General features: G+C 32.3%; 1 protein-coding gene across 1 annotated transcript in view; it reads left to right on the top strand.

The window, feature by feature from the left end:
- Positions 1-13,778: 13,778 nt before the first annotated feature.
- LOC107473268 (GDSL esterase/lipase 1) overlaps positions 13,779-15,888 on the top strand; it is a gene marked incomplete at its 3' end in the record, with an annotated part of 2,922 nt that continues 812 nt past the window's right edge. Inside the window, exons 1-4 of the mRNA XM_016092821.3 lie at positions 13,779-14,056; positions 14,589-14,710; positions 15,168-15,404; positions 15,494-15,743. Of these exons, the coding sequence (XP_015948307.2) occupies positions 13,801-14,056; positions 14,589-14,710; positions 15,168-15,404; positions 15,494-15,743 (865 nt within the window). The remainder of the gene's footprint in view (positions 14,057-14,588; positions 14,711-15,167; positions 15,405-15,493; positions 15,744-15,888) is intronic.

Below are 15,888 nucleotides of genomic sequence, written 5' to 3' on the forward strand. Positions count from 1 at the left end.
GAAAGCTTTAAGAATAACAGGTGAACATAATCATATTATTCACTCAAACACATGCGTGTGCACGCACACACACACATATCATTGTTCCTCTTGAGAGTAGCATAAATCTGAGTTGATATCTAATTCCCTCTTTACAGTTCTGAGCAGTTTTGTATTAATTTCACAAATGAAAAGCTGCAGCAACATTTCAACCAGGTATGAGGTTAGTTTTTAGATATTTGACAACTTTAACTATCACTTTTTCTCATAACATGCATTCCAACATGGATAATGTCCTGCAGCATGTGTTTAAGATGGAACAAGAGAGATATACAAAAGAAGGGATTGACTGGAGCTATTTAGAATTTGTGGATAATCAAGATGTATTTGATCTAATTAAAAAGGTTTATACATACTTTATGGCTATGCTTCATTTTGCAATATTTATAGCTAGATTTCAATCTGATAGAGCAACATCTAATGTTATATATATATATATATATATATGTTTGCAAACTGCTTATGTAGTTTGCATTTGATTTACTTTGTAATATTCAAAAATGCAACTTAGATACTAATTTGTTTACAATATGTAGACATCTTTGCAATTATTACAAAGAATTTTCAAGATGTCTCCTCTAAATTTGCCTTCAAAATGTTATGCCCTCATTATCTAAAGCAATCCTTTTGATGCAGAAACCAGGTGGAATCATTGCTCTTCTTGATGAAGCTTGCTATGAAAAAGTTTCTTCTCTCTCTCTCACTCTCTCTCATGTGAATTCATGTTTACTCTTGTGTACTACACATAAATGCACTGCATTCTTATTTTTTGTTTACAAATGTAAATAAAGTGTGTATAGATTCACTTACAGGTGGACCAATATGCTGTTACAAATGCAAATAGAGTACATAATTAATTCCTCCCGTTATTCAGTTTTTTTATAAGCTCAAGTATGAAATTGAGACAGTTCAAAACTGTCTCATCTTTTTAAAAAAATTCTACATAGATTTGTGGCGGTTTTAAACCGCCGCAATTTTTTTTAAATCCTCTGACAGAATAGCGGCGGTTTTGCAACCGCCGCAAAATCAATTATCTGATTTGCTACGGTTGTACTAGCGGTTTTTCAAAACCGCCGCAAAATCAAATCTCCACCCCTAATAGGCAACGTTTGTGGAACCGCTAGAATTTTGTTTCGCGGCGGTTAAAAACCGCCGCAAATCGCTAAAAGAACCGCCGCTATTCGGCGTGTCCCTTGTAGTTCTTTATCAATATTTTTGTGTAGTCATCATAATAATATTCCATAATGTTTTGGAATTAATATTAAGGATATAAAAAATATTATTTATATGTTAAAATTAATTATTAAAATTAATTATTAATATATTTGTATATAAATATATATAATTTAATTTATTTTTAATATATATTTTATACTAATAATTAATTTTAATGACTAATTTTAGTATACATGTAACATAATAATAAAAATATATATATAATTGTTGATTTTTGGTGGAAATTGAACAAAAGGTTTCAAAAGAGGAAGTGGGGGATGTTGTGGAAGTGGGCCATACAGAGGAAGAGATGCGTGTGGGGGGAACAAAGGGATCAAAGAATATGAATTATGTCACAATCCAAATGATTATATTTTCTTTGATGCTCGTCATCCAACCGATAAAGCTAGCCAGCACTTCGCTCAATTCATTTGGGATGGCAACCACACTCTCAATAAGCCCTACAATCTCAAACAACTCTTTCAACTTTCATCTCAATAATAACAATAATAATCTTCAAGAGATATATAATATCTCGTTATTATTTGCTTTACCGAGTTATATATTTTGTTATTCTTGTCTTTTGGTTAATTAAATAAATGTATGCATAATTCGGAATCATCCGAATTTATATACATATGTTTTGCATTTAGCCGCCCTTTTGCGTCCTTCCGTGTAATTCTATATACTCAATGAAATAAAATGGTTTACATTATTATCATTGTTTGATAATACAAAAAATTTAGTCAAAATTAGTCATATTTTAGTATTACCGTTAATATTATTATAGTTATCAAACGACTTACTCTAAAAATTTTAAAGGATTAAAAGATATATATGAATAATTATATTTCTAATAATACGCTATATTCCTTCACATAAAAATCTCTTTGAATTCCTATAAATTTTGCATAGAATTTGTTTTTTTCTTATTTTTTTTCTTATGCTAAAACTTTATTTCTTAGAGTCAACAAAGAAATGACACAATGCCATAAAATCATTTTAATCATAAAAATTTTGATATTATATCATAAAATTATTTAAAAAAAGTTAAATTGATAAAAAAGACACAAATAATTATATCTCTAACGCGTTCTTTCACAAACAAATTTTTTTGGGTTTGCATGGGAATAAATTCTAGATTTATATATAAATCATAGAAACGGTAAATGTTCTTGGTATACCCAAGAATGAAGAATTGCATTTTATGCAGAGAATATGCAGAGATTTAGAAACTGAATATACTTCTATATTTAATATGTAATTCACACCTATTACAATATAGCATACTTCCATATATACATATTTCAGGGATGCATCAGCATAACTAATTGATAGAAATCTAAATTCCTCTTAACAGAATTATAACTAATTCAAACTGATTCTAACTAATTCTAGTTAACTTATCACACACATCACTAATCTCTTCCCTTAACACCCCTCTCAAGCTTAGTTGGGATTTGATTCCCAACCTAAGCTTGGACTTAAATCCAAGCGATCAAAAGCTTAGACGACAATGGTTTAGACAATAGGTCTGCTACTTGATCTTGTGTCGGCAGATTAACAACAAATACTTGTTTCTGGTTGACAAGCTCCCGAAAAAAATGCAGGTCAGTTTCAAGATGTTTACATCTGCTATGCATAACTGGATTTGCTGCCTACATGTACTTTGATTATCGCAGTAAATAATAGGTGTAATCATTTGTGGTACTTGTAGTTCCTTTAAGAGATTCTGAATTGCCATAATCTCTGTTTGAGCCGATGTAACTGCGCGATACTCTACTTCCATGGTTGATCTGCTCACCTTAGACTGTTTTCCACACTTCCAGGCTATCAATTACTCTCTAACAACACCAAATATCCACTCACAGATCTTCTATCATCCAAATTTGTCGCCCAATCTGCATCAGCAAAAGAAATAATTCGATAGTCAGTGCATTTGCTAAATATCATTCCTTGATTCATACTACCTTGAAGATATCTCAATATTCACTTGACTGCTTTTCATTGTTCAACCGTAGGTCTGCTCATGATCTAGGAACACTTGTTCACTACAAAGGCAATGTCTGGCCTTGTTATAGTAAGATATTGAAGAGCACCTATAATGGACCTATACTTCTTTGGATCTTCAAACACCTCTGAATCATTCTTGTGTAACCTTAATGAAGACACCATAGGAGTGGGCATAGGTTTAGATTGATGCATCCCTGCCCTTTACAGTAAGTCATTAGTGTATTTTGTTTGTGTAAGTAGGAGTTTGTTACTATCCAAAAATTTAGCTTCCAGGCCCAAGAAGTAATTAAATTTGCCTAAATCATTCAAAGAAAATTTGTTATTCAATGAAGCAATTAAATCATCAATTTCAATAGGATTAGAACCTGTTATAATAATATCAGCAACATAGATAATCATATATATAACTGACCCAGATGACTTTCTAATAAACAAGGCAACATCAAAAGTAGATGTATAAAAGTAAACTGCTTCAATGTTTGGGATAGAGTCTTATACCAAGCCCTTGGTACTTATTTGAGACCGTAGATTGCCTTATGCAGTTTGCAAACTTGGTTAGAGTTCTGAACAGTGTAGCCAATAGGTTGTTTTATGTATACTCGATTTTCTAAATGTCCGTTAAAGAATGCATTGTCCAAATTAAATTGTCTCATCATTATTTTTCTACACTTCTATATTTATCTAAGACAACAATTGTATTGTTAAAGGGATTTTTGAGGCAGAAGATATCATCAGGTCAAGGGCTTGCATTCATACTTGCTAGTGGATCTGGTACAATTCTCTTCCCTATTAGTCTGTTACAGTGCTTAAAATGCTACTTATGGAAGAAATAAAGTCAATTGCAACTGTTTCTTCCTTTTCTAATTTATCTTCCAACTTTTAAATGTCATTTTTGAATAAGGTCTATGCCAATAGTATTTTTTTTGGATAATTACTATAATATTACTTTATTGCTTATCTTGGTTATCCTTAGGTTTTGTTTATTGCTAATTGTACAGAAAAATCTTGAGGGCAGTAAATTTCTAGCAGTTGATGTTTCATGCTCCATTCCAATTTATTGCTATTTCTTGAGAAAAAAATGGGTTTTGTTATTGATTGAGCTAATAGCTATTATACTTATTATTTTTTCAATTATGGTTATTGATTCTTATTGTCTTGATTTTTGTTATTTTTATTATGTTTGAGTTCTGGCTGATTAGTCATTATTATTATTATTATTATTATTATTATTATTATTATTATTATTATTATTATTATTATTATTATTATTATTACTTTTTTTCAAAATAAGTTTTGTGGAAAACCACCTTGCAAAGATGGCAGCGGTGGGCGTTGCGGGTGGCAACGTCTAGGGACGGCGTAGCCAACGGCGGTTGGGTTGGCGTAGGCAGAGGCAGAGGCAGAGGTGGAGATGATGGTATGTTCTTTTTTAAAACAATGGACTTTCATTAACTATGAACCCAATGCTTAGCTGGGAAATTTGCATGAAACATTAAGGTTCCAACAATCTCAACAAGGTGTCTATTCTTTCTCTTTGCTATCAGACTCTGCTAGAGAGTATGTGGACAAATTAGCTGATGTAAAAAATTGCAAGGTTACATAAGAAAAATGATCAAAAGAAAAGTTTTCTTTCGCATCACCACTAATAGAGTGAGTTAGGAAAGTGTCTAGAAGAGTGTCAAAACTAGAAGTGGTTACTGATCTGTTAAGACAGTGCCAGTAACGACAATTCCATCTAGCCAACTCGGACTTTTTTAACTGGCTTAAATGTGACCCTTCTGTCCCTCTTCATTCTATACTTAAAAAAGACTTTACTTGGATTTTAATCTTGAATTTGGTTAGTACATGATCTATTATTCACTTAAGCTTTTGTAGAAATTCGTATTTTGATACAATATTAAGGCCTTTGTTTCCAATGTAGTCATGTGTTTGATCCTTTCCACTTATTCTTCATTATTATATTAACAGAAAACATGCATTCTGATACTTGAAAGATTTCTTTGGCATACTTTAGTTCTTTATAGTTCTTAATACTTTAGTTCTTTATTCTTATTCTTATTTTTTTTCAAAACAGGTGTTGGGGACGACCTTCTAATGATGTTGATCGATGCTGTGGATGTTGTTGAAGGGGCTACCTGGGGAGGCAAAGGCAAGGGCCTAGGGAGGCGACGACAGGGGCCGGGGCCGCGTCGGGGGTGGCATGCGCCGAGGGCGGCGTAGCCAACGACAGTCTGGGGGTCGGGTTGGCATAGGCAGAGGAAGAGGCTGAGATCTCGGTATGTTATCTTTTAAAAAATGGACTTTCATTACCTACACAAAAAATGGACTTCCATTAACTATCAACCCAAAGCTTAGCTGGAAAATTTGCATGAAACATTAAAGTTCAAGCAATCTCAACAAGGTGTCTATTCTTTTTCTATGCTATCCCAGTCTGCTAGGGAGTATGTGGACGACTAATGCAAAAAACTACAATGTTACATAAGAAGAAGGATCAAAAGAAAAGTTTTCTTTTGCATCATCACTAATAGAATGAGTTAGCAAAGTGTCTAGAAGAGTGTCAAAGCTAGAAGTGGTTACTGATCTGTTAAGACAATGCCAGTAAGGACAATTCCATCTAGCCAACTCAGATTTTTTTAACTGGCTCAAGTGTGACCCTTCTGCCCCTCTTCATTCTATACTTAAAAAGACTTTACTTAGGTTTTAATATCGAATTTGGTTAGTACATGATCTATTATTCCCTTAAACTTTTGTGGGAATTCGTATTCTAACGCAATCTTAAGGCCTTTTTTTTCTAATGTAGTCATGTGTTCGATTCTTTCCACTTATTCTTCATAATTCTAATAAGAGCAAACATGCATTCTGATAGTTGAAAGATTTCTTTGGCAGACGTTAGTTCTTTATAGTTCTGAATACTTTAGTTCTTTATTGTTAATCTTAAATTTTTTCAAAACAGGTGTTGGGACGACCTTCTAATGCGGATAGTCGATGCTGCGGAGGATGATGAAGGCACTGCCTGAGGAGGCGACGCCCAGGGGTTAGTACCGGGGCGGCGTCGCGGGTGACATGCGCCGGAGCCGGCGTAGTCAACGCCACCCCGGTGGATTGGTTGGCAAAGGCGGAGGTGGAGATGATATGCTATTTTTTTTTTGAAAAATGGACTTTCATTAACTATACAAAAAATGGACTTTCATTAACTATGAACCCAATGCTTTGTTGGAAAATTTACATGAAACATTATGGTTCCAGCAATCTCAATAAGGTGTCTATTCTTTCTCTTTGCTATCCCAGTCTGCTAGGGAATATGTGGAAAAATTAATTGATACGAAAAATTGTAATGTTACATAAGAAGAAGGATCAAAAGAAAAGTTTTCTTTCGCATCGTCACTAATAGAGTGAGTTAGGGAAGTGTCTAGAAGAGTTTCCAAGCTAGAAGTGGTTACTGATCTGTTAAGACAGTGCCAGTAAGAAAATTCCATCTAACCAACTCAGATTTTCTTAACTAGCTCAAGTGTGACCCTTCTGTCCCTCTTAATTCTATACTTAAAAATACTTTACTTGGGTTTTAATCTCGAATTTGGGCAGTACATTTTCTATTATTCGCTTAAGCTTTTGTGGGAATCCGTATTTTGACACAATATTAAGGCATTTGTTTCCAATGTAGTCATGTGTTCGATCCTTTCCACTTATTCTTAATAATTCTATTAAGAGCAAACATGCATTTGGATAGTTGAAAGATTTCTCTGGCATACGTTAGTTCTTTATAGTTCTTAATACTTTAGTCCTTTATTGTTATTCTTATTTTTTTTCAAAACAGGTGTTGGGGATGACCTTCTAATGCGGGCGGTCGATGCTGCGGAGGATGTTGAAAGGACTGCCTGGGGAGGCGACGGCAGTGGCCAGGGCCGGGGCGGTGTCGCGGTTGACATGTGCCGGGGCCGGTGTAATCAACGATGCCCCGAGGGATGGGTTGGCAGAGGCAGAGGCGGAGGCGGAGATGGTATGTTATTTTTCTAAAAAATGGACTTTCATTAACTATAAAAAATAGACTTTTATTAACTATGAACCTAATGCTTAGCTGGAAAATTTGCATGAAACATTAAGGTTCTAGCAATCTTAGCAAGGTGTCTATTCCTTCTCTTTGCTATCCCAGTCTGCTAGGGAGTATGTGGACAAATTAATTGATGCAAAAAATTGCAATGTTACATAAGAAGAAGGATAAAAAAAAGTTTTTTTTCGCATCGTCACTAATAGAACGAGTTAGGGAAGTGTTTAGAAGAGTGCCCAAGCTAGAAGTGGTTACTGATCTGTTAATAGAGTGCCAGTAAAAAAAATTTCATCTAGCCAACTCGAATTTTCTTAACTGGCTCAAGTGTGATCCTTTTGCCCCTCTTCATTCTATACTTAAAAAGATTTTACTTGGATTTTAATCTCGAATTTGGTGAGTACATGATCTATTATTCGCTTAAGCTTTTGTGGGAATCCGTATTTTGACACAATATTAAGTTCTTTGTTTCCAATGTAGTCATGTGTTCAATCATTTCCACTTATTCTTTATAATTCTATTAAGAGCAAACATGAATTCGGATAGTTGAAAGATTTCTGTGTCATATGTTAGTTCTTTATAGTTCTTAATACTTTAGTTCTTCATAGTTATTCTTTTTTTTTTTTTCAAAACAGATGTTGGGGATGACCTTCTAATGCGGGCGGTCGATGCTGCGGAGGATGTTGAAGGGACTGCTTGGGGAGGTGACGACAGGGGCCAAAGCGGGGGCGACGTTGCGGTTGACATGCGCCGGGGCCGGCGTAGTCAACGACGCCCCGAGGGATGGGTTGGCAGAGGCGGAGGCGGAGATGGTATGTTATTTTTTAAAAAAATGGACTTTCATTAACTATGAACCCAATGCTTAGCTGAAAAATTTGCATGAAACATTAAGGTTCCAGCAATCTCAACAAGGTGTCTATTCTTTCTCTTCGCTATCCCAGTCTGCTAGGGAGTATGTGGACAAATTAATTGATGCAAAAAATTACAATGTTACATAAGAAGAAGGATCAAAAGAAAAATTTTCATTCGCATTGTCACTAATAGAGTGAGTTAGGAAAGTGTTTAGAAGAGTGCCCAAGCTTGAAGTGGTTACTGATCTGTTAAGATATTGCCAGCAAGGACAATTCTATCTAGCCAACTCGAATATTTTTAACAGGCTTAAGTGTGACCCTCCTGCCCCTCTTTTTTCTATACTTAAAAAGACTTTACTTGGGTTTTAATATTGAATTTTTTCAGTACATGATGTATTATTCGCTTAAACTTTTGTGGAAATTCGTATTTTGACACAATATTAAGGCCTTTGTTTCCACTTATTCTTCATAATTCTATTAAGAGCAAACATGCATTCTGATGGCTGAAAAATTTCTCTGACATACGTTAGTTCTTTATAGTTCTTAATACTTTAGTTCTTTATTATTATTCTAATTTTTTTTCAAAACAGGTGTTGGAGACGACCTTCTAATGCGGGCGGTCGATGCTGCAGAGGATGTTGAAGGGACTGCCTGGGGAGGCAACGGCAGGGACCAGGGTCTGGGCAGCGTCGCGATTGACATGCGTCAGGGCCGGCATAGTCAACGCCGCCTCGGGGGATGGATTGGCAGAGGCGGAGGCAGAGATGGTATGCTATTTTTTTAAAAAAAAATGAAATTTCATTAACTATAAAAAAATGGACTTTCATTAACTATGAACCCAATACTTAGCTGGGAAATTTGCATGAAACATTAAGGTTCCAGCAATCTTAGCAAGGTGTCTATTCCTTCTCTTTGCTATCCCAGTCTGCTAGGGAGTATGTGGACAAATTAATTGATGCAAAAAATTACAATGTTACATAAGAAGAAGGATCAAAAGAAAAGTTTTCTTTTGGATCGTCACGAATAGAGCGAGTTATGGAAGTGTCTAAAATAGTGCCCAGGCTAGAAGTGGTTACTTATCTATTAAGATAGTGCCAGCAATGACAATTGTAACTAGCCAACTCGGATTTTCTTAACTAGCTTAAGTGTGACCCTCCTGCCCCTCTTTATTCTATATTTAAAAAGACTTTACTTGGGTTTTAATCTCGAATTTGGTCAGTACATGATCTATTATTCGCTTAAGGTTTTGTGGAAATCCGTATTTTGACACAATATTAAGGCCTTTGTTTCCAATGTAGTCATGTGTTCGATCTTTTTCACTTATTCTTCATAATTTTTTTAAGAGCAAACATGCATTCGGATAGTTGAAGGATTTCTCTGGCATATGTTAGTTCTTTATAGTTCTTAATACTTTAGTTCTTTATAGTTATTCTTATTTTTTTTAAAACAGGTGTTGGGGACGACCTTCTAATACGGGCGGTCGATGTTGCGGAGGATGTTGAAGGGACTGCCTGGGAGGCGACGACAGGGGTCAAAGCGGGGGCGGCGTCGCGCTTGACATGCGTCGGGACCGGTGTAATCAACGCCGCCCCGGGAGATGGGTTGGTAGAGGCGGAGGCGGAGATGATATGTTATTTTTAAAAAAAAATGGACTTTCATTAACTATAAAAAAAATGGGCTTTCATTAACTATGAACCCAGTGCTTAGCCGGAAAATTTGCATGAAACATTAAGGTTCCAGCAATCTCAACAAGGTGTCTATTCTTTCTCTTTGCTATCCCAGTCTGCTAGAAAATATGTGGACAAATTAATTGATGCAAAAAATTGCAATATTACATAAGAAGAAGGACCAAAAGAAAAGTTTTCTTTCGCATCTCACTAATAGACTGAGTTAGGAAAGTGTCTAGAAGAGTGCCCAAGTTAGAAGTGGTTACTGAACTGTTAAGACAGTGCCAGTAAGAAAAATTCCATCTAGCCAACTTGGATTTTCTTAACTGGCTCAAGTGTGACCCTTCTGCCCCTCTTCATTCTATACTTAAAAAGATTTTACTTGGGTTTTAATCTCGAATTTGGTCAGTACATGATCTATTATTCGCTTAAACTTTTGTGAGAATCCATATTTTGACACAATATTAAGGCCTTTGTTTCCAAAGTTTTAATTTACCACAATTTTTTTTGCAAGTTCCCATTCCTCATTACTTGGCACACTTTTATAATTGAAGTCTTTTTGTTTTAGTCGAGCAAAGATATCTCTGTACAACCATGCAGTTTCTAACATCACATAAGTGGAATTCCATCTAGTCATATAATCAAGAGATAATTTTTTGGTAACGAGAACACCTGACTTACTACACCAACTCACAAAGATTTTGTCTTTTACTAGTTGAAGTCCAATACACTATACTATTACGAATTTTATCCACAGTTTTTTTAACTAAATTGAAACCATCCTTCACAATTAGGTTTAAAATATGAGCACAGCAACGCATATGCAATAACTTACCCTCTAACAACAAATAATTTGAGTCTAAACGCTCCAACAACACATCAATCTTAGCATCATTTGTAGAATAGTTAATAATTTTCTATCTAAATTATTATAAATAAAGTTGAAAATTATTATAAATATATCAGATAAAAAAATATCACAAGTACATTAAGCATTAGAAAGCATATCTAGAAGCAAAGTTTAAGGTATTACCTCAATACTCGCATTTGCAAATTCCATGAAGTATCAATATAGTGTGTTGTAACAACCATGTATCCTTTTTCCTGGTTGGAAGTCCACATGTCAGTTGTAATAGCCATTTGACTATCATTTGCATCCATCATCTTGTTTATGTTAAGCTTCTCCACTTCGTACATTTCAAGGATATCCTTCTTGATTGTGTTTCAGCTCGTCATCTTAAACGTTGGTTGAATTGAAGCAAACACTTCTCTTGTTGCAACATGGTCCACATATGACAAAGGATACTCATGCATACAAATGGACTTGGCAATCAATTTTCTTGTGTGAGATGCATCAAATATAAAAGCATCTGAACTATTCTTTCCATGTCTTTGAAGAGATTCGTCAATTGTTGATTGTCTTGAATTTGCTAATTTTATTCTCTTACAATAATAGAGCACATGTTTCTTCAAATTTGTAGTCCCATTCCTTGGATTTGCACCAAGAACAGATTTACAATAGTTGCACTTTACCTTCCATTCTTCTCTCTCTTTATATCTACTAAAGTATTGTTAATAAACACTTTTCAATAAAGATTTGTTGCTATTTTCACTCGAGGCAGACTCGTCTAGAACAAAATTAACGTTTCTTCAACAAGTATTTTTTCTTGTTGTTCTTGAGCCACTATATCCATATTGATACTATCCATTATTACTTACATAATAGTAAAATAAATAATTAAATATTAAAAATTTAAACATGTTGAAAAATAATTAAGATTAAGAGAAACCATTTATACATAAAAAATTTAGGAATCCAATTTTTATACATAAAATTTATCAAACTAAATTTACTATGTATCCAATCTATCTTCGCTCTTTCTTTCAATTACAAATTTCTCTAAAAAAAAATAATATCCTTTTATAAAAATTAAAAATTTCTTTTATGATCGGACTCCATATTAAAAAATCGTAATTAAATTGATTTTTTATCGATTTTTGCCGAGTTCCGACCCTACTTATTTGAGGGCCTTATTTTTGTATATATGACTACTTCCTCAATGTTAGATAAATAATAAATATGCAAGCTGCACATTAATTAATTTAATTTCTGCAAAATTGATTATTGAAAATAAAGTTACTGGAAGCAAATGCAACTAGAAGACTAGCTATGATCAGTTGCAGATATATATGACCTTGATTGTTAGCAAAAAGGGAAAAAAATGAAAGTTCTGAGAAGCTAAGGAAATTGAGCATTTATGATTTTAAATTCAAAGCGTACAGTTATGCATGGTACCATATAGACACTGACTAAAAATGTTGTTAATAATGTCACTATCTCATTGGATGCTGTGCTTAATTTTAAAAATATTACAAGATGCGTTTTTCTTTTTTTTTTTGATAAAATTACAAGATGCATTTTAAGTATACTAAAGTTCTACATGTTCTTCTAGTGTTTTTAATTATTGAGTTCAATAGTAAAATTAATTTTAATTATTAATCTAGTTATGATACAACTTTTTTCAATAAATAATTATATATATAATTAAGATCAATTATTGAAATTAGTCAAATTACTGTAACATTCGAAATCATAGTACATTTAAAACGTTTCCTAATATTATATACCTTGTTCATAACTATGAGAAAAAGATGATGCAAAAGGTAAAAAATTATTTGAATTCTTAATTTTTTTTGCTGAAGTCCACGTACTTAATTATTGTTAAAAGAAACAAAATTTGGTTGGTTAAGGAATTAACTCACTAGTTCGTTTAAGCATTGAGAATTTGAATCTCGTTGTCTTGTACATACAGCAATCCATTAGTTAGCGACAAATTTTTAAATAAAACTCATATTCGCAATGGATTAGTTCTTAACTTATCAGACTATAAAAAATACCATTGCCAGCCAACCAAAAAAATTAGGTCAAAGGAAGGTGTTTAATTAATTGTCTTTCTCACAGTATATATATTAAAAAAATGAGAAATGATAATGATAATGTCTCGAGATAGATAGCTCCATTTTAATAAAAATGAGAGTAACTGCCCGATAATTCTCAATTTCCTTTAGCTTCTCAGAACTTTCATTTTCGCTAACAAACACATAGTCTAAATAAATTGCTTACATATATTACATTTGCTTTGCTTTCAGTAATTAATTTTTATTGTGTCAATCATGAATTCGCCGGAAATTAAATTAATTAATGCATTTGCAGCTTTCATTTGTTTATTTATATCATGATACTATTTTTTTAAAATTAATTGATAAAAAATAATATATATAATTATATTTCTAATATACCTATTTAAATAAAAATGGTTTAATTACTCTATTGGTTCTTATAGTTGCAAGATTTTTAATTAAGTTCTTATATTTTTTCTTTTTAATTGGGTTCTTGTACCAATTTTTTTTTTAATTAGGTTCCTCTTAGTAGTAATTGGCTTAATTGTATAAGGACCCAACTAAAAAAAAATAATACAGGAACTCAAATATAAAAAAAATGTAGGGACTTAATTAATAAAAAATTTAGTGCAAATACTCAATTAAAAAGAAAAAAGGTATAGAGACCTAATTAAAAATTTTATGAAACTGTAAAAACTAACAGAATAATTAAATCAATAAAAAATTTATTTATTTTTTATATAAATTTGTTTTATTTTTTTATTTATTTTATGCTATTTTTTCTAACTGAAGATCAAATTCTGAAGTTATATATATTAGTTTAGAACGATTTAAAATATACTTGGGCTTGAGGACCACACATAAACATCATTTTTCGCTAGTATTTACCTGGTACCATACATATATGCTGGCAGCCTTTGAAAGATTCTCAGCACGTACTTTCATTTTTTATTACAAGTAATAACCTTGCAATGATTAATGCTTCTATATTCATCTATCTATATAAACCCACTTAGATAGGGATTGATATATACATTTGTATACACCAAGCATAAAGCATACAAAAGATAATATGGGTGGTTTAATGTTCTTGTTGGCGCTGTCTTTGAGTAGTGTTGTTATTATCCAAACAAGTGAGGGTCAGATATGTTTACCCAAGAAACATGCATCCTTATTTGTATTTGGAGATTCATTATTTGACATTGGAAACAACAATTATATCAATACAACAACTCCGTTTCAGGCAAATTATCCTCCCTATGGAATAACCCTCTTCAAGTATCCAAGTGGAAGATTTTCTGATGGACGTATGATTCCAGATGTCATTGGTGAGCACTGATTTTTATTTTTTTGGCATTTATTATCAGATACTATTTTTTTAATTTAAATTGATAGAAGAAGATAATATAAATAGTTATATTTTTATAATTTTTTTAATTTTTTTATTTTGTTATTTATTTTATATTATTATTTTTATTAAAATATTATTAGAATTATTAGTAGTTGGGAGTCAAGTCACTGAGTCAGTAATGACTAGTAGTTAGTAGATAAATATTTATAAAGTTAATTAAAAAAATCTTTATAAATAGCATGACTTTTGTATAATGTAAAATAATTTCAATATAATAACTTTACATATAATATTATCTTCATATATTCTGTTTTTTTCTCATAAATTTAACAATTTTTTTGAGATTTACTAAATATTAAACTCTAGACCTGTTAAACACATAACTCTAATATTATATTATAATATTATTTTTTTTAAGTTTATGCTAATAAAAAAAACTTCATAAATATTTATATCTCTACGTTATCATAAACCATTTGACTAATGAGGAGTTAATAATGTGTGCGTAGCTGAGCTTGCAAAGTTGCCGCTGCTTCCACCATATCTTCATCCTGGAAACCCTGATTTCACCTATGGAGTCAATTTTGCCTCTGGAGGCTCTGGTGCTCTGCTTCAAACTGCTCAAGGATCTGTAATTATCTCATATTTCCGTAATAAAATGATATGTTTTTAAGGGTATTTTGATATATTTTCTAAAAATCTTATGTTTATTATAACAACTATTTATATAATTTAGCGACTGATTTTATTTTTTATTTTTTTAATATCTTGACTTAGTGAATTAAATATTTAAGCATAGAAATATAGAATGTAAAGGTAAAAGTGGTGATATGGACCACTTACCATGCATGATTGAAATAGAATAGAGAAATTCTAAGAGCTCAGCAGATTTTGTGTTTTTAGTCATCAATTAGCCATCAATAATATTTTTAATGGTGTGAGATTGCATCGTAAAATCATTCAATTTTCTTTTGATGGTTAAGTGCTGGCCAGAATTTAACAAAAATACTGGCCTAGCACTCCTCAATAGAATATTATATCAATGAAGCTAAGGTTTTTAATTAATTTCTTTGTTGACATATATATAGGTGATAGACCTTCACACTCAGGTGAAATATTTCAAAAATGTAAAGAAAATATTAAGGGAGAAAATAGGAAATGAAGAAGTAGAGGCACTGCTCAAAAGATCTGTGTACTTTCTGAATGTTGGAAGCAATGATTATGGTGGCCTTTTGAATGTTGCAAACTCCACTGTGAGCCTATTGCCGGTTGATAAACAACAATTTGTTGGTTTTGTCATTGGAAACCTTACAAATGCCATTAAAGTATGTAAACATATATTTTCATTATTGCTAGGTAGATATATCTTTAATTATAAACTTGTTCTTAATTCTAAACTTTAATTGATATATAGGAAATTTATGAGCAAGGTGGAAGAAAGTTTGGTTTTTTAAATGTGGGTCCTATAGGGTGTTCTCCAGTCATAAGGGCTCAGAACAATGGAAGCAAATGCTTTGATGAGATTTCAGCAGTTGCAAGGTTACATAATATTCAACTCTCAAAGATGATTCTGAAGCTTAAGAAACAGCTCAATGGATTCAAATATTCAGTCCATGATTTCTATGCTTCACTTTCTCCAGTTATCAAAAATCCTTCAAAATATGGTATTATTATTCATCCTTGCGGTTCTTTTAACTTGATTCAATTGAATAATGCACAATTATATTTAAAAATTTCTTAAAATTGACATTTATTGTTACTGATTATAAAAAAAATAAAAATAAAAATATTATAATAAAAAAGTTTAAT

Source organism: Arachis duranensis, chromosome 2, assembly GCF_000817695.3.
Source record: "Arachis duranensis cultivar V14167 chromosome 2, aradu.V14167.gnm2.J7QH, whole genome shotgun sequence".
NCBI classification, from domain to species: domain Eukaryota; kingdom Viridiplantae; phylum Streptophyta; class Magnoliopsida; order Fabales; family Fabaceae; genus Arachis; species Arachis duranensis.